Raw genomic sequence first — 27913 nt, forward strand, 5'->3', positions numbered from 1 at the left:
GTAGTTTGCTGCTTCATTATATGCCCATCTTTGGAAGGTGGGTGGAAAATCAACCAGCTGAAGCAAAACCAGAAGAATTTGCCCAGAAATACAGGAATTTCCTGCTGTTCTGAACCGAGGGCGACAGCACTGATCTTCCTGCTGACTGCTAATTGCACCATCAGTAGTAATATGTATTTAAAATGGAAGCTTCTCTTTTCCCTCTACTGCTGTCACTTGTTATTTTGTTGATTCTAGGCCTTTTTTAGAACTCCTTTAAGACCAAATTAAAGGCACCAAAAGCCATTACAGTGACCACTGTTAGTGTAAATTTGCAAGTATTAAAAACATAAGGGAAAAGGAAATGGTACAATAGATTTTAGTCTAGGTTTGACACACGTCAGTGTGATTCTAGCTGACAGACTAGAGAATTGTGATCCTTCTGTGTCACCTATTGGTCAGTGAATCCATGGACCCTCATAGTGGATTATGAGGGTCCCATATCCTGGAAAAAGCCTTGTTGTTGGGGGAGAAAAAAATCAAAACTGTATAATGCAACCCTTTGAAGGAGGGCAAATGTGTTGTAATGAATGAAAACTTCTTTTGTTTCCGGTCCACGGTAATGTCTTGCTGGGATGATGAAGTTTCTTCCTAGGGCACCTGGCAGCTTGGGTTTCATTGTCTCAAGATTTTAATTATTTGGGCTTTTGCATCAAGTTTCCTGCTCTTGGAATGGTTCTGCATGACAGAAAACTTTGGCTTGAGAAACAAATAAGTGTTTGAGCAAGTTGCAGAGTAAACCACGAGCTAGCTGCAATTCAGTGTTGCTGTGCTTTGAAAGAGATGGAGATTTTGTAATCTCTTTTTGTTGTGACTAAAGGACAGTGTATAACGTACACGAGTATTTCAGATAATACCATTTATTGAAATCAGAATTACATCTTTATACTGCTAAGTCTTACAGTAACAGCTAGGGAGATATACCTGTGTTTTGAATGTGTCTATGTGTTGGTAAATGATATACCTTATTGTACACCATTTTTCTTAAGGCATCAGGAGCTGGAGTCAGGTGCATTTACTATGGCACAGTAGCTGGAAAGCTGTTTTGGTTCCTAGAAATTCAAATGAAAAATAAGTTCATATCATGAAGAAAGATATGCGTGAATAAATGTGTGTAGGGAGGAAAGCATTTGTCAAACCACTAGTATGTTCTAAATAGCATTTAGATTGGGTGCATTAAATGTTTTCCTTTTTAATTCTCTTGTATTTTCAGGTCAGGCTAATTCTTTGCTTATTTTGCTCATTTTGCATTTTTTCATTCCTTCTCCTCCTTTCCCTTATGTTTTAATCCTACCCCATTTTTTCACATGACAGGAAAAAGCCAGATCACATCAGGTACCAACCAGCTTCTTTTATACCTTCCCAATGTTTCTTTGGCACGCAAAAAGCTCTTCATTAACCCTGCATTTAATTTTGATTACTTGCAATGGATGTATAAGTGACTCAGTCTAAGAAAATAACAGAAGGATTCTGCCTGGGATGCCAGCATACCTGCTGCTCAACACTTTTAAAAGAATTAGAAAGATTGAGCTAGTTTTTAGCTAAAAAGGAATTAAAGCAAAGTTTCTGCACTCAAACTTCTGAGCGTACAAATCAGTGTTTTGACTTTTTCCAATTGAAGTTGGTGAGATTTTCTTTTTTCTTATCAACTGCATTGGGAATAGAGATGTACTTTTAAATGTTGTGCATTCTTAGTCACTCTGTTTTACTTGTGTGCTGCTTGCAACAAGAGGAGAAAACTGTTTCCTTTTAAGAATCAATAAGCATGATTCATTGTTTTTATGTAAAACTCAAGTTAAGTTCTATATTTTCAGTATTATTCTGTTCTCTGAAATCAGATTTTTTTTTATAAATTTTGCATTGTTTTATATTTAACAAATATGGTTTTGAATTGTTTAGATATAAAGGATGGAAAACATTCTGCTTCTAAACACAAACTAAATTTAAGCACTACTGAGACAGTGTAAATTACTTTAAGATTCCCAAGTATGTTTTCTTCTTCACGATGCTTCTCTACTGTTTTTGACAGAGTGGCACATTTAAAGAAAGTTTGGTAATAATCAGTACTTACTGCACACATGTTGCCTAAGAGTTTATGAACATTATTCTTACAACAGAATAGCTGTGGGTTACCCTATAAAAGCACCTTCATTGTCCCTCAGGAGTTCATGGCTGTTACTGCTGCAGCCCCCCAGCATTCTGTTTCCTACATAGACTTTATTGATGGTATTTGGTTAATGAGGAATAACTCTGAAAGATTTTGGCCTGAATAAAAGTGCTGTGGCACTGACACCTTGGGGGACAGCCTGCCACTTTTATCTTGTCAAGCATACAGTAAATGCATCAGCTCTGACGTCTACTTCAAAAGTGTGATCTGCAAGTTATCCTACATTCTGAATTGTTGATCTTGTTCAATAAAAGTTTCTTTTAAAAAATTACCAAAATCTGCAACCTTTTTAGCTGGACTGGAAATTTCTCTTCAACAGGTTTAATTTCTCTGCTAGGAAAAAAAACTTCTAGACTAGACTTTGAAGGTGACACAAATTTGTGTTACAATTTGTGTGCTCAGTTGTATCCAGTGGATGAGAGTGGAGCTTATTTACTATAGTAAATCCTGAAATATTTAGCTGTAGAACAAATGAAGCCTTGCATTAACGAAGTTAATTACACTGCCTAAGGCCATTATTAGGGATTTGCTCCCTTGCATGTTGTCTTGAGGCAAGGCTGCTTTTTTCCCCCCCTTTATTACTTAGGCACCACTTTTCATGTTTTTCTGTTTTGTGTTATATTAAAAAAAAAAAAAGGCACGTGAAAAAAGCCTGAGTTTATTTTCCTTTTCTGGTCTGCTTTTTTTGTTGAGTTTCCTATTTAAATATTAGCAACAACCTGCCTTATGCAGGGTATGAGGCTTAGTTACTGCATTTGTAAATAGATGATAAAGGTGATACCTTTTCAATAGCGGTGACCAAAACTACTGCTGTTAATAAATTGGAAAAATCAAGGACAACAGGATATCCTGTTGTTGCTTTTTAAATTAAATATATCTGCACAACATTTGAAAAGATTAATTGTTAAAAGGTAGAATCTCATCTGTCTACTAAGCACTAACTTTTCTAACAAATACTAGGTTTTCTGTTTTGAATCTAACATTTTTGTATATCCTAATTTTCCTTAACAATCTTTGTGCGCTTCTTTCCATGAATGGCTTTTGGTGGTTGAATAAATACATGGAGCCCTCTTGTTACTAACTGTAGTGAACTACAGCTTGAAGCTCAAAGGTCTGTGGAGAATAACAACATCTGTTGCAATACAATATTTTGTGTATGGTTACCATTCAAACTAATTGGCAGTGCAGGCAAAAATGACGTGTGGTACAAGTGGGGTGTTGAGATAATTGAGGAATTATGCTGTGGTAAACACAGGTTTGCATTTTAAGCCTGAACAAAACAAAAAGTGTAAAATTCACTGCAGGATGGAATTATTTTTTACGTTCCCTTCATTTTTGTCAGTTCAAAACCAGTGATGATTAGTTAGCTTTTATTTCCCCAGAATATCTAGAAAGGTATGGTTATATCTGGTCCTTTTGTTGTTATATTCAGTGGTCTGATAAAACACCATTGTTAGAGATCTGAGACACTTCTAATTATTTCCCAAATATGAAAAATCTTTTCATTCTCTGAGTTGTATCCTATCTGAACAGGGGATTAGAGAGGGAATGGTACAGTGCAGAGTTTTTAAGCATTACATTATCTTTTGAATTTTAAAGGATGCCTTCATTAAATCTTTTATTTTATATTTTCATTCCAAGCTGAGGCTTAAGTTAAGATCCTACTTAAAAGGTTATCTTGGTTTTTTTTTAGTTTTTATTTGCAATCTTTTTATTTCAGGATCTAAAATTTTAAGAAATGCCCAATATAGATATTAAACCTGCATGGGATAGCAACACTAGTATTTTTAGTGCCTTAATAAATTATTTCTTAGTTCTACCCTCAAAAATATTTTGGGAGTAGTTTACATAGTTCAAGTATTTTTGTTATTCAAACTATCTGAATTTGTGTTATCGGCTATTTAAAATTGTAGCTTGCTGCTAAAATACAGAAGGAAATGTTCTTTGAAATGAAAATGTTTTTTTATGATAGCTTAACTAATGTTGTCATAACATGAATGTGTTTGTTTAGGACTCAAATTATTTGAACCTTGCTTTCTTTTCTGTTTTGTCTCTGTTTTCCCTTTTTTCCTTCTTCTCACGAAATACTTGCCAAAACTGACTGCAGCATTACTCTCGTGAATTCTTTTATTCAGTCTCTCTGTAGACTGTATGTTTGCACATTTCAGTCCAATAAGCACTGTAAAATCAGTTACATATTCTCTGGATGTCTCTCCATTTGAATAGGCGCTGGTTCTCAATACAAAATAACCAACTTGTGTACCAGAAGAAATTTAAGGTAGGAATCGAAAACTGGCTTGGGATAGTTTGGGGTTTGGGTGATGGTGTTGCCGATAGATTGGGAAAACAGTGCTGACTTTGGCATCCTGCATGATCTTCAACAACCCACTGCTCTTTCTAAGTTAGTTTCTCCCTTTGTAAAATGAGACTAATGGCTACACTCACAGATTCTGAGATTCCTGTGCAGTGACTTGTAAGCACATACTTTATTTGCTGTGGGGTTTGTAACCTAGTTAAAGCTTTAAAAGTTGTTGGTCCCAAAAGGCTTGTGCACACTTGCTGGCAGTCAAATATTCCATGCTGTTCTCTGAGCAGTTGTGTTTAACTCTTTCAGGACTTGCTCCCTCCAGTTACTTACTGGTTCACATACCCAATTTAGCAGTTGGGGAGAGAGGGGGAAAAGAGGCATGAAAGATTTATTATGAAGCAGTCAGGGCTGCTTTGTACATGTATTGACTGACGAAAATGCAGAGGGGTTCAGCAGTCAATATCTGCCTTTCTGCTGGTGGGGAGGGGCAGTAGCTGTATATTACAGAAGCAAGTCCAGCTCTGCCCCAAGCTGTAGAAGCCTTTTCAGTCAGCTTTTGGGCCCCTGCTCCTTTGTTTGCTGTTCTAGAATCTGCTTTTGTACCACGTAGCTGTAACTGTTCTTCAGGTTGGAAAAAACTAGAAAACTGTATGGAGACCGTGGGGAAAAAAGAGGAAAGAGCTTATGACAAGTCCTTCCTCTTTACTGCAAACAGACTGGGTTCAGAGCTGTTCCGTGTTTTCCGATGCTGTCAAACCAAGGGGCTTCGTTTTTGTGGTTGGAAAGGAAGGAAACAGTTGTGTGTGTGTGAGCACATTTGGTTGGGTTGGGCATTTTCTGTTTGTAAATTCCCATTACCTTTATTTTTTAACTGCACCCTTAAAATGGTGATAGCTTAGAATAGAATTCTTATGAATTGAATCAGATTTTCAAAAGCAATGCTTTCAGCTTCTGGGGTTTTTTTATTTGGCATTTACAGTACTGCTGATAATTTTTCAGATTTTCTTGTGAGTTAATAGCATCTCTTAGAAAGTATCTTTGTACTCCTTTGAATACTGTTGTTTAAATACTGTTGTTTAAATTGAGGGTGTTTAATACCTAGTAAATTGCATTGTAGGCAAAAAGAAATTCTCTCAAGTCTGTATTAAATTTTCATTAAATGTAACTAAACATTAAAATTTATCTAAATATATCCTGCTAGGTATCTCCAGATCCACCTGTTTCCAATTTTATTTTTAGGGGAAAAATTTGTGTAAACAGGCAAATAGAATTGAATTATGCATATTTTGGGATTACTAGCAACGATATTATTTTTCCTCTCTGAGATTTTTGTTAATTTTTTGTTTCTTAGGATAATCCCACAGTAGTCGTTGAAGACTTGCGGCTCTGCACAGTTAAACACTGTGAAGACATAGAAAGACGTTTCTGTTTTGAGGTGGTTTCTCCAACAAAGTAAGGAGAAGTGATATAGTATGTTTATTTAAAAATAATAATAATTAAAAAAATCATTACATCCAGTTGTCTTAAAATGCAAGACTGACATTTCTCTTGGGATAGATCAAAACAGGAAAACTATCTGAACAATTTTGTTCTCTGAAATTTTGGCTAAGAGTAAGTGATGCTGTGAGAAGTGTTCCTGGTATTTAGTTTACTTTTGGCATTAAAATAAACATACATTCTTGTGCTTTTTGCATAAATAGCTTCTGGTGCAGAACTGTTGCAGCTCAGTAGTAGCTGATACTATCAGCTGCTTAATAAGGTAGAAAATAGGTCTCAATTTCTCCACATTTCTGATTGGTGTAATGAGAGAGAAGCACATTAGTAAGTTCTCTTGGTAATGCTAAATTATATTTCAGAATGCACTAAATGAAACTGCCAAATAAAATTGTTTTTCAGCTCCAACAGTGCAGTGCATTGGCTGTATTTGGGGAAGTTTGGCATCCTGCCACAGCAAGGGCAGGACATGGATTCCTCAGTAGTGGTTTTGAGATGTGACCATATTTAAGTTTTTGATACGAGGTCAACCTGCTTTTAGGTTTGGATGTTATGTGCACTCCCCACTCCTTACATTTCTCTTCTGAATAGATTTCTGTCCATCCTGATGTTTGCATTCCCAGTTGTGGTTCACTATAGCTTGCATTTTGCTCTTCCTTGTCTGTGCTTTTTTGAGTGTTGGAACAGTTTTATACTTCATGACCTGTTTCCTTCGACTGTTGGTGTGAAAAGCAGTTCATTCTTTGTCAGAGAGCTTTAAATTATTCTCTCTTGATCTCAGTGAATGAAAGTGTGTTTCTAAGGACTGTACTTGTATCTTGTGTAACTAGTCATGGGGGTAAAATGCATATGAGGATATGAAAATGAAAAATTTGGAATAAAAAAAGGAATAGGAAGCTAAGGCATTCTCTAGGTTATTTGAAGAGTCATATCTGTGTGTTTTAGCATTACCTGCAAATAATTTTGAAATACGGAGTTTACACCTCACAAAGGCTCAGCCGCTTTGTTATCTCAAAATAAATGGGTATATTAGATGATGCCTGCTAAACAGTATACTTGTGGGGGTAGCAAGAAAGTTCCTCAGGAGTTTTTATTGTTGGATGTCAGCTGCTTGGCCACTCTCTCTTACTCTGAGCACTCGTGGTTTGTCACAGGAGCTGCATGCTTCAGGCGGACTCGGAAAAGCTGCGGCAGGCCTGGATTAAGGCTGTTCAGACCAGTATTGCCACAGCATACAGAGAGAAAGGAGATGAATCTGAGGTGAGTTTAAAAATCAACCAAATGACAACCCCCCTTTAGACACTGAAAACTTAAAATAGATAAAACCTCTTTTAATGAGAGGGAAGGAAAAAAAAGAATCCATTATTTGTCTTCCACTGGAAATGCAATGAAATTATGTGTAATCTGTCTTTCATTTCATCTTATTAATGTTATTTTGGCCTATATATTTTTATGAGATTTTTCTGTAGTGTGATTAAAATTCATAGGATACTCCTATATTCAGTTCTGTATTTCTTCTAAAAAGCTAAATATTTTTTCAGTTCTATGGATTTCCTTGGCCTTTAATGCAGTAGTGACTTTTCTTGGATTCTAGTCCACAGTCAGTATCTGTGGGACTTCTGTTACTTTAATTTAGTATGTCTCTTTTTATTGGTTTGTTTGGGTTTTTTTCTTTTAGAAACAGGAAAAGAAATCATCCCCTTCTACTGGAAGCCTAGAATCTGGGAGTGAGTCAAAAGAGAAGTTGTTAAAGGGAGAGAGTGCTCTGCAGCGAGTCCAGTGTATTCCTGGTAATGCTGCCTGCTGTGATTGTGGTTTGGCAGATCCTCGCTGGGCCAGTATCAACCTCGGAATCACACTGTGCATCGAGTGCTCTGGGATACACAGGTTGGGGAACTCTTCAGAACTGTGTTTGATTTGTGCATTGACTTAATTAGGAAGGGTGGTGTTTGCCTCTTCAAATGTATGTGGAAGCAAAATTAGGGACCCCTGTTTGTAAACACAATATAGGTAACTGCTTTCTCTGCATAAATTAATGTTCAATCTGTCTAAGATATAGCATAGTAGTTACAGGTTAATTTTTTTTTCATGCTGTTTAGGAGCTTGGGAGTCCATTTTTCAAAAGTAAGATCTTTAACGTTGGATTCATGGGAACCTGAACTCCTAAAGGTATGATAGTATTTTTGAAGGAGATTTCTGTTTGGTACTTAGATTGTTGTTCTAAAGCCTCTATATCAGAAAATTCAGTGCAGGAAACACTGGAATTTGTACCCAGTAGATGTCCTACACTTCTGAGTAGAAAATGTTTATAGTTGTGTGTTGTTTTATTTTAATTCACAGTTTTTATAATCCCCACTGTAGCAGGAGTCGTTTGTGTTACAAACTTGCAAGTCAGAAAAATTTACACCACCTTCAGGTTCGCAAGTGCACTCTGAGTACCAAGTTTTATCTGATATTTTCAACATCTAAAAAAGGCAAATCTATTTACAGACCAATAGTGTCTTGTAGCAAGCTGAAAAGTTTTGCAAGTGGTGTATCAGCCTAAAGCATAATCGTACTTGAAAATTGGAATGCCAGCTCTTAACAGTGAGATCCTACTGGCTTATGGGATATCACTCATGCAACTGCTTGTGTGCTATTTGTATGCCAGACTTCCAGCTTGAAAGATGGCTATGGAAGTCATGTGAGTCTGCAATACTGACATAGGAACTCGTGCACGGGTGCATGTGTGCAGCTGGATAACTGATGCAAAGCGTTTGTTTCTAGCTGTGATGTTCTGGCACCTAGGTATTGCTTCTCTATTCTGAACTATCAAAAGACAGTGTGAGTAGTGCTGTTTCATTTGACATTAAGTTATTTTAATATCAGTGTGTTCATGCTAAGAAAACAAACAAACAACCCACCCCCCCAAAAAAAAAACCTTAGACTCCTTGTACTATTTATGTAAATACCAGAGCAAAGTATTTTACCTGGTATTAGAAGCAAGAAGTCTGCTCATTGCCATCAATAGGGCCAAATTCTCCTTTAAGTGGTATCTGAAGGCTGGGTTTTGCATTTGTTCTTTTTCTATAGTCGTATCAGATTATGGTTTAGCAAAACTGTCCATTGGATAGGATGGAGTAGAATTCATTAAATTGTTGGTTGTTGATGGGGTAAGAACAGCCCCTGGCAAAGCTGGTGGGAAAGAGCACCTTTGTTAATGAGGCCTGCAGGTGTCATTCTGGTGGTTGTTTTAGCAATCCTCTTTCAGTAGGGGATGGCAATTTAATAGAGTGGACTGTGTTTTTTGCTCTCTTACTCAGGATTTGGTGTCTCTGTTAATTGACTGTTTCATTATCATGATGCAAACCCATGCTTATTTCTGTAAGTGTACTTTTACCGGGGAAAAATATTGTAAAAATAGGCTGAGTGAGGTTAAAAACAACTAAATAGGTAGATAAAGCCTATTACAACTATATTTGAATTTATTTATTTTGCTTTATAGCTTATGTGTGAATTGGGAAATGATGTTATAAATAGAATATATGAAGCGAAGTTGGAAAAAGTGGGAATAAAGAAGCCACAATCTGGAAGCCAAAGGTAGTATTTTACTAGCAGTGCCTGTTACTTCCTTTTCTTGTTGCTTCCTTCAGCCTCTGGCTTTAAAACATGCTGCCAGTTAACTGTGTAACACTCCTTTGGTGTACTCTTTGTTTACCTGTATCACCAGGATGTTTTGCTCTCTCCCTTTTCTCACTCTGTCTTTATTGGGTATTCCCTCTGTTGGTCCCTTTCTGCTTCTCCTGTTCACTTGTTCTTTTTCTGATCTCACTCTCTCCTTTTGATGACAGCTCTGTAGCATCAAAGTGGGCATGTGGATTTTGTTTCCTCTCTTCTTGGTACCAGCTCAGCCAGCCAGTACTCCTGAGTGCTCCTGGAAGGAGCCTCTGGCTGTGCCTTTGTTTACAGTGACTTTGTTCTTGAGTTTGACTTTTGTTCCCTGGTCCCCCAGAATGTTCTCTTCTTCCTGCCTACATTGTACATGAGCTCTGCTGCTTTACAGCAGCCTTCTAATCATTGTGCTGCTGTCTTCAATTCCTCTGATGCCAATTTGTGTTTGAAGGTAGTTTTCTGATATTTTGTGCTGCTGTATAGGGTGTCTCTTAAAACTTGTTTTTTTACTACCTTTCTGGTTCTGTGCTGCTTGCTGCCAGGTAGTTTTATGGTATAGAAAACAGCATTTTATGGAGTGTTGGCAATTTGGAGACAGTGATATTAGTATAAATAATGTAGGAGATTTGCTAGCTATTCCTTCTAGTGGTAACTGCTTTCAGCAGTTTCAATGGTAATAATTATAGCCCCTTTCATCATGGCTGAATTGGCTTTGTGTTTTAAGCTGATAACCTCAGGTTACAAGAAAAAATACTTTGGTATGTGATATGGAATTGGGGGCTGTGCCTACCTAAGACTTGTTATGTTTTCTTGTATAATCTTGATATTCCCTTAACAAATGTTGCAATTTATATTTACATAAGAAACTAAATATATGCTTTATTAATTGGTTATTAACAATGTAAAACATGTATAAAGGTTTAATACCGAGAAGTAACATACAGTAACTAATGCTTATTTCTTCCACATACCACTTTCTAAAGTGTCTGCCTGAAGGAAAATACACTTGCATAAACTTAACAAAATTACTTTCTTTTGAGCCTTATGGAAAGTTAATCAAGAATCCAGGAAAAGTTAGACAGTGTGCTTTGCATATTTCTGAAAATGTGCTATAGGTCTGTCTTATGTGTAATGCCAAACTACAGTCTTGGTTACTGACTTTAGTATGAAATAGGCATTCTTTTAATACATGAAAATACTAAAATATTAGCTTACTAACTCCAGGGATTTTGTACATGACAGGCAGGAGAAGGAGGCATACATCAGAGCAAAATATGTGGAGAGAAAGTTTGTAGAGAAGCAAGCTGCATCAGTACCTCTGCTTGAATCTGGAACAAAAGTTTTGCCTCCAAGTCAGGAAGAGAAAAGGCACAGTGGCCCTGAAAAATCCCTTTTGGCAGGGGAACAAGGTGCAGCATCCCAAAAAGGTATTTACACACTTATCTTCTTAGCTGTGCTATTCATTGTTCTTTGTAAAGTAATATATTTTTATATCCATTGATTTCTGCCTCATGCAGAAAAATCAGAATCTACTTTTTAATGGGTCGTAGCCTAGTGCAGAAGTATAGGGGAGAAAAGACTTGTTCAGAGACGTGCATTTTTACATGGGGAAGAACCTGGAATGGGGATGCTTATCATTCAGAAACATATTAACCACCTTCTTCCCTCCGTATTTTCACCCTTAATTTCTGCAATAACGTTCTCTCCTGCCCTGTCCCTTCCTTACTGCCTGCTTTGTGCTTTGCTAACTTGCATGTCCCAGCGGTTGCTGTAAGTAGCGACGAGGCGAGACGGGAGTCTCTGTTCTGTCCTGATGAACTAGATTCACTCTTCTCCTACTTTGATACCTCTTCAAAACTACGTAGTAGTAAGTACTACAGCTGTGGCGTGTTCAGTATTTGCACTAGTGATCCATCATGTGTTGTGGCCATCTCCCTGCTTTAATCTATTGTCTCCGGGCTACTGCATTGCTTAGTGTCTTCATGAAATAATTTAAGCTTTTTTACTTATCCTGATTTTTTTTTTCCTTTCTAGTAATCTTTGACATTTATTATTATTATTATTATAAACATTATGGTTGCAAAACATGACTCCATATTTTTCTATGGATGCATTAAGGACACTGAATAATTATTAGCCATTTTTAAAAGTTGTGTTCAGGACCAAGTATAAGAGCTTGCTTTATTATCATGGTATCTATGAAGAGCAGATAATTTAGGCTCTGCATAGTAATTGCAGTTTCTCCCCAAAACAGTCCGAAGCAGTGACAGTGGGATCCAGCCGAGCGCTGAGGACAGCAGAGAACACCTTGCCTCTACTGTATCAGCTAACAGTTTGTATGAACCAGGTGTGTTAGGCTTTGCATTTTAAGATGAAAATTTAAATGCTACCACTTGGTAGCATTTTTTGTTAAAGAGATTAGTGCTTGCTGATACAATTTGTCTCTGCTATCCTGGTGGGTTGAAATGCTTTTAACAAGGGTAAAAATTGCTTGAGTAATCTTTCCTCCAGACTTGCTACCAAGAATGGCATTAAATCCTTCTAAATGTGTTCAAAGAACTATGTTTTTTCCAGTCATATGAGACTGATCCAAGACTTTGGGTTTTTTTGCAGATAGAGCAGTGCTGCATTTTGAGGCAGACAAGTCTCCACAGAAATGCATAATCCTGTTATAAATAGATAAATCCTTGGAGGCAGAATTCCTGTTGAGTCACAGATAATGGGCTTTTATGTGTTGTTTGAGCATTCTTGCTTAATTTTTCTGTTTTCTGCTTATGTGGAATTGACCATGTCCTTAAACATTACCCTCTCAACTCAGACGTTCTATAAATTTATGGATGAAATTATTTGCTATCTAATATTAGCATGCTGTTCTGACAGATGTATTGAGTTTCACTTGTCAGAATATCCAAAACATTTATTTATAAAGCAAAGTTAGTCTTCTACATCAAAGCACTCTTCTGAGGTATGTTGTAAATCCAGTAGTTCACAGCTGTGGTTGTAGGCAGGCAGCACGTGGCTTGGATCCTTTTTGACTGCGTTATAAAAACATTTCTGGTGCTGTAGCTCGTGAAAGCTTTTATGTAACAACGTTTTTTATCTCCCAGACTTCACTCTGTATAACTGTTATTGAGGTGAAGAGAAAGATTATGCTTTAGTCCCAAGATTATAGCCACAGCAAGTAATTGGTAAATGACAATGGTATTTTTTAATGAAAACTAGGTCAAAACAGTATTAGTCTCAAATTCAGGTGTATCAAACTGTTGCAGATAAAGATATATATGTATGACTACATCTCTGCAGGAGGTTAGTTTTATTCATATCTTGTAGTTTAGAATAAAACACACTTCAAACCTAAAATAATTTCTTAGAAATGACATGGAATATCTAGATTGAAGGATATACACATGTGCTAGTAATGTGGAGAGAATGATTTCTGTGCAGTAATAAGTCTGTGAAGAGGCTGTGCCTGAATGCTGGAACAGGCTAAGGGCATCTGTGATTTCCCCTGGCAGAATGGGGCAAGAATACACAGCATTCTGCAAAACCTGAACTTCCTTATGTCAGAGTGACGGTTTTGACCAGAATTCCAGGAGTTACTTTGTAAAAACAGAGATTAGATAAGCAATTTTTTTTTCTTTTCAGAAGGAGACAAGCAAGAGTCTTCTGTGTTCTGTGACTCCAAGCAGCCTAGTCCAGGATTGCAGTTGTACCGAGCTGCCTTTGAGAAGAATCTTCCTCATATGGCAGAAGCATTGGCCCACGGAGCTGAAGTAAACTGGGTCAACGTAGAAGAAAACAAAGCGACTCCACTCATTCAGGCAGTGCGAGGGGTATGTGATATACAGCCCTGGCTGGTGGGGGAGGAGGGGAAGGGATAATGGGGATGTTTCTGTGTCACTGTTCCTTTTGAACTGCTTCACTAATGGATGATAACATGATACTGAAGTTGTGTTTACAGTGTTCTAAGTTCTTTCTGAACTATTTTTTTCCTGTTAATGCTTTGTTTGGAATTATATAACCTTAGTAGTGTTCAAAGTTGATATGGAAGCAAATCCCTTTTGTTTCCTTTGCCACATGGCTAAATGGTGAGAAGGCAGAACAGATCTGGCTCTTATTCTAGAGATCTGGTGCTGAGTTGTTTCCTTGCTTTTATTCCATAGGGTTCATTGGTTACTTGTGAATTTTTGCTGCAGAATGGGGCCAATGTGAACATCAGGGACATGAAGGGAAGAGGGCCCCTGCACCATGCCACAGTTCTAGGACACACTGGGTAACTTGCTGCTTCTCAATTTGTAAATGGCCGTCCTTTACTGTAGTTGTTCATGTGAAGCTTCTTCATTGCCCCAGATATTCTGGCATTTTAATACTATTTCAGGTGATACAGGTTTTTTTTAAACTCTGGCTGTGAGAAAGAAAATAATATTTTGATTTAGCAGTCTCATCCACTAGCAAAACACACATGTGTTTGCTAATGTGGATTAAATAAAGGTTTTGCTTACTACTGTGGTAACATGTTCTAGATGAACAGCACTATTTTGACATATTTGAGAGACTTTTTGTGATTTAAGCCAAATACATTGTATCCAGCCTGAATTTATTTGCCTTTTTTCCTTTATTATTGTCAAAAATATTCTTAAATGCTTTTTCTAAACAGACAAGTGTGTTTATTCCTAAAACGAGGAGCAAACCAGCATGCCACTGATGAAGATGGGAAAGACCCACTGAGTATAGCGGTAGAAGCTGCAAATGCAGATATTGTAACATTGTAAGTTGTACGTTCTGTTTTTTGACTAGATAACTTAAGTTTTGCTATTCTGTTTCAAGTTAAAAATAAAAGAATGTCAAAATTCCTTTACGTAAAAACACGGAGAATGAGCTAAAATCAGAATTCATTATCCATAGATGACCTCATTGCTGTGATGTTCAGGAATGTATTGTAGGTCTTGCATTGTAGTCTTTTTTTGTGCTTTGAAGATGACATTGTTCTTTTTGTTTTCTAAATCCCAGGTTGCGCTTAGCAAGGATGAATGAAGAAATGCGGGAATCAGAAGGACTCTATGGGCAGCCAGGTCAATACTCTACTAATAACCACACTGAAATGCAGTACAGGAAGTGTATACAGGAATTCATCAGTTTACAATTAGATTCTTAGTGTCTGAGGGAAATCCAAGATAGCTTCATACATTTAATGTTTTTTTATAAACCAACACATGTTAAAACTTCATTGAAATTCACTGGCGTGACTTTGTAAGAGTATTTAGAGGAACTAAAAGGAGAGTTTAAATAGCATCATTATAGTAGTGTGTTACTACAGCCATTACCACTCTGTTTTGCTGGTAGTTGTCCACAGTTTTCTTCCAATTGTTGTTCCTTTGAAATTTGTATAATGTTAGGATATATCTGACATTATTTAACAGTGGCTTTCTGACCCATCTTGCTCAGAGGAGTTGAGGAGTTCATCTTATTACAGGATACCATTCTCCTTCCTGTGGAATGGTCCTCTTTTTCTTTTTGTAAGAAAAAAATGCTTGCACACCAATGTAAAAAGTGTACATCAAATATTTCAAAATAACTCCAGACAGAAATAGGAAAGTATTATTTCCTCAAATTTTATTTTTAAATATTTTTATTTGTTAAGATACTAATAAGAAACAAAGCGGTCATTCTTGAGTATGTATTTTTGTATGCATAGTATCTTTCTGTTTGGTTAAAAAACTGGCAGACATTTGAGCCAACTGCAACAGGAAAGTATCAAATTATATTTAATGAATATGTGCAACTTTATTCTCAGGCACTCAGTCCCAATTTACACCATGTCCTAGTGTGATATTTGTGCAAGCCATTTCCTCTGTTATGGTATACTTCCACAGGAACCTAATTTAATGTCATGCAAATACCAGTAATGAAGGCACACTTGATTGTAAAGTTAGACAATTAAAGCACCTCGCTATACCTGGCAGAGGTGAAAGGCAAACCTTACTTTTAAGGTTAAGTGCTGAGTACTCTTGGCTCACTCCTATAAAGCCCTTCTGTATTTTCCACTGATTCAAAAGGATTGTGTGCTTATATTTCTTACCAGATTAAGACTGGAATATAGTCAAGGGGCAACACTGAGTCTAATGTCAAAATCCTAGATGAAATCTATTAAATAGACCAATTTTATTTGGTTTCTCCTTAAGAATAGGGGTTTTTTTAAATCTATTTTTGAACAAATCTTCAAGGAAATTCAAACAAGAAAAGTACTATAGACACTCAGGAATTCAAATGCTTTCCTTGACAGTGAAACAGTTAATTTACAAGTATTTGTCTGATTATGAGCTCAAAAGAGGAAGAATTCCCCTCTCAGAAAATGAGGAAGGCTGTTGCCAGTGTGGCCAATTTCAATTTAAAGATGTTTTCTGATACAATGCATACTACTTCACTGACAGGCTAAAGGTAGCAAATGCTGAAGTATTTCTGAGTTTCCTCTGTTTTGTTTTAAGTGGTAAAAATAATAACTATCAGTTTCAAATAGTAAAATGGCTTTGTTTTAAGGGAGGTGTGTATTTTGGCTCAAAAGCTCTGTGCTAAATCATAAATGAATATTTTAGATCATTTCATTGACCTATCACAAATCCAAAATTATTATAGACCAGAAAATATGTTTCCATGGTTTGTACAAAAATCCTTGGTTGTTTACTAAACCTTACAAATGTTTATGAATGCTTCATTCCTAACAAATACAGGCACTGCCTACATGAAAACATGAAGTAGATGGGGAAGACTATTTTCCCCTGAAAATTCATTTATATATATATATATTTTTTAGACACATTCTTCAATTAGGTAGGTGAAATAAAAAGCTAGAAAAACATTTCATTGAAAATACTGTGACCTTTCTATCAGTCTGTATTACAGTAGAATCTAGAGACTGCAGTTGATACAGTCTCATCCAGATACTTTGCAGCTGGTAAGGTGAGATTGACAACAGTGAGTTGCCACAGGAGGCAGAGCTTCCCCAAAATCAGGGGAAGGTGTCAGTAAAATAATTTTTGACATTAAGGCCAGAAGCTGTAGCACAGAGTCCCAGACAGATCTTGCTGTATCTTTGGGTAGCACAGCACTGCCCCCTTCTATTCTTTACTTGCTGAAGCCTCTTTTAAAAGTTTAAAAGTCAATATTTGAGTGTTTTGAATGTTCGTGTCTGCTGGAAGGGTTGTGTCAGAGTAAGCACAAAACCTGTCTCTGCTGTCACAAGCTATCACACCTTTTTGTGGTTGTAGGAGATGCAGGTCTTTTTCACTGCATATACAAGTTAAATTATTTGCACTGCCCTTATTTTAGAGCTCCAGTGTTCCAAAATTATGATTCTAGAAGAAAATAAGGATTTTCAAGACAATTGTATTTTTGCTGGGAGCTATGTGAGGGTAAATATTGATGTATGAGTTTGCTGTCATCAGAGTGAAGCCAACTACCAACTCCTCAGCTCTAGTAATGCAGTTGATGAACAATTGCTAATGTAGCTAATGGCATCAACATTTCTAATGTAAATCTATCTGGCTGGTTTGAGCTACTGAGAGAATGTATATATTGCTTTGCAAGGTACAGTTGGTCTTCCAAAATATTCCTAGAATGGGAACTAGCTGAAAGCAGCTTGTTCCACAAAAGGTTCATTTCTGGTGGTAGAAGCCATATGCACCATAGTACTGTTTCTTGTATAACACTTGAGTGCTCATCTCCTGGTGCTACAGTATGTCTGCCAACTCTTTGGTACTAACATTGCTACTTTTTCTTCCTACCTTTTCTTGAATGTATGATGTGTGCCTTTTGAGTTACTCTGGTGTTAAATGGTAAAGCAGTGTTACAGTATTTTTGTACATAATATCTGCACTTTAGGGAAAACATTGCTTGGAGTTTCCAGAATTCAGTTTTAAAGTAGAATTTTAAAATAATTATAATGTTTACAGTATTAAGTACTTTAATGCAGCATACAAACTAAAGGGGCACTTTATTTTAGTCTATTTTTGTATGTAATATTTTTGTTATGTAATAGAGCCAAAAACAGAGCCACAATGTATCTTGCAAAAATAGCTTTCCGTTTTTCTTTCAAGTTAATTTGAAAGAAAGAAGTATGGCAACTTGAACTACAGTATTAGTTCAGCAGTGAAACCCACTTCTGTATTAAAAGCATAATTGCTTTTATCACACAAGCTTGATTCTGCCTTGTGCCCTTCGTAGCTGTTCTTTTGGTGAATGTTGCAGCTCCGTTCTGTGCTGATCTCCCAGTGCAGGCAGTTATCACAAACTGCTACAATAAAATGTGTCCTGTGCCTGCTTCATCTCTATAACACAGAATCTCAGAATGGTTTGGGACCTTAAAGATCATCTAGTTCCAACCCCTCTGCCATGGGCAGGGACACCATACTTGAAATTAAATCTGAAAACCAAAAGGGAATTTCCCTAGAACTGACTTTTCCTAGTAGAGCAGTATTGAATGTATTCATCTTTCAAAGTCTGGGAAGAATTATGTCACTGCATCTTTGTATAAACCCACATGCCATGCACGTTAAATATTTCTGGAAGGTCAGTTATCATTTGTAAAAGTGTTTTCAAAAGAATGGAGTCTCATCTCCAAAAGAATAATAGTTCTAACATTGGAAATAGAAAATAAGATATGGAAAACCAAAACAATGTAACTGTTCACAGTAGTGCAAATGTCTAAGCACAGAAACATTCTTTTTTTCCACAATCATGTTGGGAAAAAAAGCTTCATGTTCAACATACACGATGAGAGGGATTTTGGGTTGATTTCTTTGTCATGCTATTAATCAAGCTGTCAGCAAGAAACAGTAGTGCTGGGATCTTATGCACTCTGTGATCATCTGTGTGGGGAAGACAGTAAAATTTGGATGGCTGCATAACTCCAGACCAAATGAAATGTGTGATGCATTTAATGCCCTTTGAAGGCAATAGGGTATGGTTAATGTTTTAAAATGAAACCTGAGCTCAAGGCCCAAAATGCTGCAACAGATAAAGGAATGTGAAAATGTCCATTTTAAAGTGGCAAAAGAATAACTTGGCAATGACTCAAGAAGTAATCATTCCTGAATATGTCTTCCTGTGTGGAGGGGGAGGAACACAGGCCTGGTGGAAATTGCTGCCATCCCTCATTTTGGAATATACACTATTGGGTTGTGTTTAAGCACAAAGAGTGAAGATTAAAAAAAAAAAAAAAAAAATATTTTTAAGGGAAATATCATCACTCTAATAGATAAAACTGAAATATGTAATGAAAGATGTAGATGAAGCGAATGTAAAAATTTATATTTGCTGAAGTAGTAGACCAAAAGAATTTATGATCCATGATTTATCTACTTAGGATTGCTTTTTTTTTTTATATACTATTGCTTGCTGATTGTTTCTTTCATGGAAAGTTCTGTTTGGCTGTAAGAATTCTGACCTCTGTTTCCAAGTTAATCTTTATTTATGCCATAATTCTATTTTTCTGAAGATGATCTTGGTTAGCACTACCTTGCAAAAACAAGGATTTTATTCTTTAATGGCTAATAAATATTTTTCTTTTTAAGTTGCTTTAAAATGCTTTCACTTTTCCTTTCTAACTCTAAACTTTCCTCTGTGTGGCTGCCTGTGAGGTACTATTTCAGGTATAGTTTGGCTTTGTTTAATTTGCTTCTACAGAACATGCATGCAAGTAACCAGTCTCCAACAGTTCACATCAGTGTCATTCCATCTATAAGCAAACTTTTTACATGAATAAGTGTTACACAGTAGTTGATTGCACAGTAGAGCATTTGTGCAGTGGTGGGTGATGTTGAGTATCACAAATGTTTAATACTGTTTCCCTTTTCTTTTCTATCTAGGAGATGAACTTTATCAGGACATTTTTCGTGACTTTTCTCAAATGGCAACAAATAATCCAGAGAAGTTAAACCGCTTCCAGCAGTCAGATTCCCAGAAGTCATAAGTGTCAAGAAGGAAAAGAACCTGATGCTTATAGTACAAGTCATTTTTTACTTTGACAGAATGAATTATATGCATTTTGTTAGATAGTTCAGATAAAATGACCACTCCAATGTAGCTTTAGATTGTGGTAGCTGGGGAAATGTATGAGTTGTTTTGTGTTCTACAGTACGTATACCTCAGCAGCTGAAATAATGTTTAAAACCCTGAATACCTGCTAGCTCAGTATAAAAATAGCACCAGTTGTGAGTACGAGGTTTGTCTGCAGCTCGTACGCCGAGCACAGCTGGGTGTGTGTCACAGACTCCCAATGGCAGGATGGTCAGAGCAGCTCTGCTGTCCAGGATCACCCACTGTCGTCTGTCTTCCTGTTGCCGTCAAGAATGTGCCTCTGACAAGAAGGTCTGGGTTGCATTTTCTGGGACTGTTTGGAAGGGAAATCAGATAATGACATACTGAGTTGTCCTTCTGTTTGTGGGGCTGTAACTTAACAGATCCTCTTGTGCCTGTGCTGACTCTGGTTAGAGGTAGGCTGTTAGTAACAGACATGGTAACTCCTGCTCTTGCAAGCTCTTTCACAGTGGAAGCTCTAACACCAGGCTGGCCTTTATGCTGGTGACTGCAGGTCAGTCACAAAGGGATATATCCTGGGGGACCAAACTCTTAAGAGCACTCGATTTTCTTTTTTTTTTCCCCCCCTCTTAGATTAAACTTTCAATGCAGCAAGTATCCTTCTAAATGAGCATGTGGAACCTTTCATGAAAAATAAACTGAATCCTTCTGGACATGATGTGGGGGTTCTTTGTAGTATTTTGACATCAAAACTTGAAATTTGAAAAGTGAAAATAAATACTGAGCCAATGGAGCTTGTGTAGAACAGTCGTGCACAGGCTGTTTTTTACTTTTTCTTTTTCTTGTTCTCACTGCTAGCCCTAAGCTGAATATATGAAGTCTCATATGTCATGCAGCCACCCTAAATTTAGGACAATCAATCCTTTATATCAGGCAGCAGTATCCCATATATGATCTGTAATGATGTGTATGTGTTGTCTAAACTAAGGTGAGCATGAGAAAACCTAGGAATTTCACTCCACATTTTTGGCAAGTATTGGGTGAGCACAGCTCCAGCTATGTTCTGAGGGCAGCAGCACAATTTGCTTTATTCAGTAGTGAGCCCCACTCTGATGGTGTGCATGTATAAATGGTGTCTCTAGATATATGCTTATATATCAGGTTATTTAATACCTAGATAGGAATCACCTGAAGCCTCAAACCAGCAGATGCAATTCTTTATGCTCTATTTGTCTGCCCTATGGACAACTTTAGCAGAAATTTTAGGTAACATAGTATCAATGTCAGTTTTTAATAATCCTAGTAGCTGTGGCATTATGCTAACCTGCTGTTTAAATGTATTTAGGAAATGAACTGGCTTTTCTCCAAGCAAAGATAAGCAAAATTGGATTAAAAAAATTAAATCTGTAAACTATGGTAAATTTAAACTTTCTGTCACGTTAAATTTTAACAAAGTATTTCAAACATTTATAATTTTGCATCAAATATATAATAATGTATCAAATCTGGATATTATTATTGCCACAATATTAGTAGTGTTGTAGAATTGTCGACTAGATTCTTTTTCCAAGCAGAAGAATCTTACAAGTTCTTACAGTTCTTGCTTTGTGTGTGGTCTAATTATGCTAGGAAAAGCAGACTGTGCCCATTTAAAGAGTGCATTTAGTCTGAATAATAAGAAAGTTAAAGATATCACCTGTAAGCAGTAATTTTTAGTAAGTTGTTTTTAAATAGCTGTCTATGAATGATAATATACTTCCTAATCATCAGTATTTAACAGCAGTGGAGTGGGTGTTTTAGTAGATCTTAGAGAAGGTAAGATTCCCAATGTACAGATGGGACAATGTAAGATATGACTGTATAATATACACTTTAGACGTAGGTTTTTCTAAATATTTGTCTTTTGCAGCCAGGTGACAGGCAGTATGTAGTGTGATTGGCTGTAATCTAAAGCTGCCTAAAGCTTGATGGCATAATTTCTGTCTCAGTCCATGCTGCTGGAAAAAGGTCTGAGACACTTATTTCAAATCTCCATTGGTGATTTCCTTCCTAGCCACAAAAATCTCTCTAAAAAATTTTGCAGGATGACTTTTCTAGACAAAAACCTTGCTTCCCTGTAGCTCTGCAGATCCATACGCTGCATTCCTGACTCCCATCTGTCTGGGAAACAGTATCAGTGTGTCTGTGCTAAGGGACTAATCACATACCTGACTGACAGGTTGTGTGACTCTTGTCAGCAGTGCTGGAGTGTCAGTGGCTCAGGGAGTAGCTATGTCACTGCTCATCCTGCAGCCTCGTTCCCCAGTCCTCTCAGGTACGCCAGGATGTCCAGTATAAACTGCAGTCAGTTAGAGCTTTTTGCAGGTCAGGTGCAATGCATGTGGTAACATGTTGCTCATCAGCAAAAATGAATATATACCGTTAAATTACATGGAATGTATTGATGGTGCAGTCCCACCAGGCTCTGGCAGGCTCAGTGCTCTGTGGCCTCAGTGGCTCACAGCATTCAGCCCTCAGTAGTAATGTATGATTGTCACCAGGGCTCTGAAGGTCCGGATTCCATATCAAGTTTTGACTCAAGTGCTAATCTTCTGCTCAGTAATATTATGAAATTTTTATCACAAAATGAATCTGAGTACAAGTAGAATAGTAAACAGTAAGGTTCCATTGTGGGTTAACATCCTGTAGTCTGTACCAGGCAATGGAAAGCTTCAATTCCAGTTCATGTTTCCACGTAGGTATGAAATATAGTAGGCTTTAATCAGTGAGGGACAAAGCAGTAGATTCCTAATGCATTTAAAAGGCAGCTTTCACATGGATTTTTAGTAATTTACTAGATGGCCCATTGAAAGATAGTGCAATAGTTTTCCTATTTATAGACACACATTCCAAGAGTCTCTTGGAAAGACAAATGTTGAGGAGCTCAACATATATTCTAATGCAGCTTGATTTCAGAGGTGTAACTTACGTCCATTGCACGTTGGTTTAAATAGTGTCTGTGGTGTGTCCTTAGTGTCTCAATTGTTTTGACTGTTCATAAGGTTTCATGTTTTATATTAATGTCAGTTCAGTGCATAACAACTTATAATTCAGTATGATAATTCAGAAATTTGTCACCGAGTTGTGTTAGCTGGAATTTGTTCCCATGAATTTGGGTGAAGGTAGAGGTGTTTCTTTGCCTTCACAAGCAGCCCATGTTGCAGTCTGATGAACATGTTCCAGGTGCTCATTAGCACCTAGCTGGCTTCAGACTCCTTGCCAATTAGGACCTAATCCAGGAAATCACTGGAATTAGTGGCGGTCTTTCCACTGATTTCGAGGGGCTCTGGATTGTACCATTTGTGACTTCTAATTGTTAGTGTTTTAAAGGATGCTGTATTAATACTGCATTTTTCACTCCATGGGGTTTTATATTTCACCTGTTTGTATACTGAGCTGAAATAGTTTTAGAAAATGCAACCAGACCTTCCAACTGCTGTCAGCAAATCCCCGTATGAGAGGAAGTTTCTCCTGTTTTGCAGTATGACATCAGTATGTATGTGTTGTCCAGATTCTTAGTTCTCCTGGATAGAGCAAAAGCTTTGTAGCACTAAAGAAAAAAAGGTGGAACTAGAATAAGCAGAGCATTGATGTGATGTTTCCAGGACTTCAGTGCTTCTCTGTAACCGTCTGTTTTAAAGTGTGGATGTTACCTCTGCTTCTTCATCATGAGAATCTCAAATGACATAGTGACTATGAAAGGACCCTTTGATAGAACTGCAAATCATGTGTAAGTACCAAGGACGTGATATTTTTACAGTGTCAAAAGGACTGAGCTGATCATTCTGATTCTTTAATACACAAAGTATTTTGAGAATCAGTTTTGCAGACTACGACCTCAGCCCATTCACCATGGACACTTTTTCCCAAGTTAGAGTTTATGCCACTGCTTTGTGCATCCTGACCGATGTGCCTTGCTGTTGTGCTTGCACGGAGGCACAGTTTTAAAACAGGGACAACTCTGGAAAGGCAGTACTGGGAAAAAGCATGAGTGTACCACTTTGGTATATTCCCTTTCATATGCTTGCTTTATCTTTCTGCATACGGTATTTTCTTGTTTCTCTTCCCATGGAAGGAGATGACAGAGAAGGAAAAATTCCACTCACTTTTCTGTTAGGATCCCAGATTTTCCATGTTTCGACAGAAATCGCCAAGAAATCATCATTTCCTCAAGCAGAGAGGTTACTCCGTCTGAAATAATGAACTTTTATTTCTCTATCCACGCCTTCCTCTGTACTTGGTGGTTTTTTTAAGCATTCCAGCAGTAAAATGTAAAAAACAAAACACTTCCCCTTTTAAGCTGTAACTGTACAGACTGTGTACTCCACGTTGTGTATGGCTGTAGACTTTGTATCGCAAACTTGAGCGTGGTTTGTCATTGTAAAGGGGCGGCCTCATTAAAGCTGTCACTGCCCAGCGCCTCGCTCGGGGCGGGCCGGGGGCGGGTCCCGGGGCGGCGCCGCCCCCGCGATGGCGGCTCAGCGGGGCCCGGCGCGGCGGGGCTGGGCGCGGTGCCCGCAGCCCGCGGCCCTGGCGGCGGCCGCGGCCGTGGCCGTCTGCGCCTTCTACTACCTGGGCGGCGGCGGCGAGACCTTCTCCAGCGCCACCCGCCGCCTGCGGGCCACGCCGTCCGCGCCCGCCCGCGCCGGGGCCCGCGGGCTGCACCTCCTGCTCATGTTCACCAAGGCGGAGCGCGGCCCCGCGCTCCGGGACAAGGCGCAGGCGGCGCTGCGATCGCTGCTGCGGCACGGCCGGCTGGGCCCCGCCGACACGCTGCACCTCCACCTCGTCACCGACGGCGCCAGCCGGGACATCGGCCTGGGGCTGCTGCGGGACCTGCTGCGCGGAGCCGCCTTCCGCCACCAGGTGCGCGGGGGCTGAGTGGGGCGGGCCGGGGGCGAGCGGGGCTCTGCCCGCTGCGGGGGGCGCTCCGGGGGCGCGCTCGGGTGTCCCGTGTGATCTTCCTGCGGTACACTGGGAACAGTCCAGCGGGAAGAAACTCCCGGTTCAGTCCTGGTTCAGCGTTTCAACACAAGTACCACGTGTGCTCCTAAGTCAGTGGCTTCCTGAGCGTCCTGCAAGATCGGAAGAGGCTGTTGGCCTGTTGCTGGTGGTTCTTGAGAACGGGAATGGAGAGCCTGCAGGGGTAGGAGTGCATCCACATGAGAATGTTCGTCCTGCCTCCCAAAAACATAGCCAGTGCAGTCCATGCAAAGTCAGACTTTCCTTCGCATCAAACAGGTATCTGAAAACTGTAAGGGTGTTAAGTTCAGAGACTCCAGGTAACTTGACCCCCCTGTCCTGAGGTGCTGCTGCTGAGAGGATTGCTTGGAAGTGTCCTCTAGTCCTGCTGTGACTTTTTATAACTCATCTTTCTGTTATTTAGTATTAGGTGAACTCTGCTGTGATGTAGGCAGACAGGTAACCTTAATGTTGTTCAGATATTTCCTAGTAAATAATCCCACCTCTTGTTTTGTTTAAACAAGCCCTTTCCTAGTGCTGACACTCAGGTCGCATACCCATGGTGGGTGACCCACCCCATGCCGGCAGTGCTCAGCTCTGTGGAGGGGGTGCACAGGAGGATTCCCATGTGCCACAGCAGGATGGACTGACTGCCCCACGATGGTGCAGTGCTGATGTGGTGCAACAGCCCAGCTCAGGTTTGTGATATTATGGCCCCTGGAGTGGGAGGACCCCTGGGGCCACCATGGTGTGCATCACCCTTGCCGTCACCCCTTCTGTGTGTGTGGCTGCCTTATGCCATCTGCCCTTCTAGGAAATAAACTTCTCTGCGGGCAGCCTTGCTGGTCTTGCTTCTCCAGGGCAACACGGGCTGGGAGTTGGAGGTGAGGGTATGCAGTGATGTGTCTGTTATGGAGGGGCCTCTCTACGTGCCTGTGGACTCGCAGGCAACCCTGGCTCATGGCTCAGTGAGTAGGTTGTGCACCAGAACTGATCTCTGGGGTGTAAGCAGGCAACATGGTCTGGAGGGCTCGGGTGACATCTCACTGGGATCTACTCAGTCAGCTTCTTCCTTCTCTCCTGGCAGAGCCTGATGTATCCTGGTTTCCATTGGCCAGTCAGTGACAGAACACTTTGGATCTGTCCACTTCTCTGCTTTTAGGTGGAGTTCCCAGTACAGAACAGAGACTGTTCCTGCTTCTAAAGCATACAGCCTTGCCCCTAATCCCTGTGCCAGTTTCTGGAATGCCAGCAGGTGACAGCACTGCTTTAATCTTGCTGTAACCTACTTCATTCCTCCTCTTTACCAGCAGAAAACATCTTCCTGGCTTGGACCTTTGGTGCTGCTGCTAAAATGTCGAAGGTGATTGATCCTGACACTCAGCCCCAGCAGTAAACCATCTCCATCCCTGCTTCCCCTGTTATCTCCAGAACATTCTCCTGGTTCTTACGCTGTTTTCCTAGATCAGGCCCAGAGATGAGGCTTGATAATGTGCTCAGGGGACAGCTGGAACTGCTGACGCAGGACTGATAAAACCTCTGAACTTTACTTTTATTCTTCATGAGGAAGCGATTCGTGCCCTGCTTTTGGGGCTTCCCTTGCCCTCCCGTTCTAGCAGAGCTGGGATCAGTTGGCTCCTCTGTTAGACTGAAGCCCAGAGTCAGACGTGGATCCCAACCCACGGGGAAGGTTCCTAACCCGTGGGGAAGGTTGTGGGCGGCTCGTCTCTCCCTTGGCAGATTCAGGAACTTTCAGAATCTCCTGGAGACGGAAGCAGCCGGCAGCAGTCTGGGATCAGCGTGGAGGATGACGGCGATGGGAGCAGCTCAGGGATAGGATCCTCCCGGCAGAGCAGGGCTGTCTGGGCGTGGGCGGGCGTGACGTTGTGTCACCCGTCCCGCAGGGATGTACAGATGTGTCCCAGATGTGGCGCCGGGAGCGCAGCCGTGCGGCGGCGGCAGAGGGAGCCCGAGCTCCGCGTGTGCGGCCGCGGGGCGGAGGGGAAGGGCCGGGAAGCGCCGTCCTACCCGTGCCTCGGCCTCCCGGCCCCCGCTTGCCGAGGCTCTATGGGTTTTTACCAGGGCTTTATGTCCGCAGTCCCAGAGAGCGTGGCCCGCCCGCGGGTCGCAGGGTGATCTCCGCAGCTTCTCCCGCTTCCCGGCCAGCGGGAAGTGCCCGGCAGTGATCCCGGGCCAGCCTCGGCGGTGGGCACTGTGCTTACAGAGAGCCCTGGCTCGCCCCGTGTTCTGCCACTCCGGCCTGTGTGCTCACACTCCTTGTGCGGTTCCTATCGCTTATTGATTCCATTTTCCTGCCAAAGTAACACGAACCGCGTGCTCGGCTTGCTGCTCGTCCCAGTCCCCTGTTCAGATCCTGCTGGGAGTGAATGTAACTCGGCTGCCATCACTCCGTGTTTGTGGAGAGCTATGAGAATACCTGACGTGGGAAGGAGGGAAAGTTAAAAGGAAAAGAAATGTGGGTTGTTTTTTTCCTAGTGAATCAGTAGAAAGGGTCTTTTATCAGTGTGGGACGTGTGTTTATAAAATTGTGCTTACACAGGAAACCCCTAGAACTTTTCTTAGTGTCCTCAGCAAACATGGCCAGATTTAGCTACAGGGATTTACTAAAAGCTGTTACACAAATAAATAATGAAGTACAAAATTAGCAGCAGATCAACTAGTTGTGCTAAAGTGAGCAGTGAGGAGAGGAGAAGCCCTTGTGGCCCCAGAGAGGCTGCCTGACCTGTGGCTGCAGGAGGACAATTCAGCTGCTTTGAGGAGTTTGCTTTGCAGAAGTACCTAACCAGAGAGTGGGCAAAAGACAGGTTTTCCTGTTGTCTTTGGCAGGGGAGGGAAGGCAGATGATGCTGTGTCTGGAGTTCCAGGAGTATTTCTCCCGTAATTTTTGTACAGTGATGCTTGGCACTCTGCTTTCTTTGGAGGTGACTGGAATTGGTTTGGCTTTCCCTCCCCCCACCTTTCCTACATGCTGTACAGACTTAAGGCTGCCTTTGCTGGATGCAGAAGGGTGGTTACAGGTGCTGTATTTTTCCTTCATGCTTCTCCAATCCAGCCAGACCCTGAAGCTGCCCCACTCAAGCTGGGCTGGGAGCAGAGCATTGCACATCCCCACGGTGGGGTGGTGCTGGTGGTGCTCTGCTCCATGCACAGGCTGTCGGTGCCTTTGCACGTGAAGAGTAATGGTGGTTTGCTTGTTT

At 40.0% G+C, this 27913-nt stretch overlaps 2 protein-coding genes across 11 annotated transcripts in view; both read left to right on the plus strand.

The window, feature by feature from the left end:
• ACAP2 (ArfGAP with coiled-coil, ankyrin repeat and PH domains 2) overlaps positions 1–24135 on the plus strand; it is a 63948-nt gene extending 39813 nt beyond the window's left edge. For 3 of the 10 annotated variants that reach the window (XM_039380899.1, XM_039380900.1, XM_039380901.1), the window contains 15 exons: positions 1354–1374; positions 4433–4484; positions 5866–5966; positions 7163–7268; positions 7687–7895; positions 8108–8177; positions 9493–9587; positions 10902–11086; positions 11422–11526; positions 11914–12006; positions 13305–13492; positions 13823–13932; positions 14317–14427; positions 14670–14731; positions 19523–24135. In XM_039380899.1, the coding sequence (XP_039236833.1) occupies positions 1354–1374; positions 4433–4484; positions 5866–5966; positions 7163–7268; positions 7687–7895; positions 8108–8177; positions 9493–9587; positions 10902–11086; positions 11422–11526; positions 11914–12006; positions 13305–13492; positions 13823–13932; positions 14317–14427; positions 14670–14731; positions 19523–19626 (1612 nt within the window). In that variant the 3' untranslated portion in view covers positions 19627–24135. The remainder of the gene's footprint in view (positions 1–1353; positions 1375–4432; positions 4485–5865; positions 5967–7162; positions 7269–7686; positions 7896–8107; positions 8178–9492; positions 9588–10901; positions 11087–11421; positions 11527–11913; positions 12007–13304; positions 13493–13822; positions 13933–14316; positions 14428–14669; positions 14732–19522) is intronic. The other 7 variants (XM_039380903.1, XM_039380904.1, XM_027738129.2 and 4 more) reach the window with 5 other exon arrangements.
• Positions 24136–24203: 68 nt separating this feature from the next.
• The window catches only part of XXYLT1 (xyloside xylosyltransferase 1), a 33353-nt gene continuing 29643 nt past the window's right edge, over positions 24204–27913 (plus strand). The window contains exon 1 of the mRNA XM_039380907.1: positions 24204–24599. Coding sequence (XP_039236841.1) covers positions 24204–24599 — 396 coding nt within the window. The remainder of the gene's footprint in view (positions 24600–27913) is intronic.

Source organism: Pipra filicauda, unplaced genomic scaffold (genome assembly GCF_003945595.2).
Source record: "Pipra filicauda isolate LSUMZ 115617 unplaced genomic scaffold, ASM394559v2 scaffold206_size1356665_pilon, whole genome shotgun sequence".
Classification (NCBI taxonomy): domain Eukaryota; kingdom Metazoa; phylum Chordata; class Aves; order Passeriformes; family Pipridae; genus Pipra; species Pipra filicauda.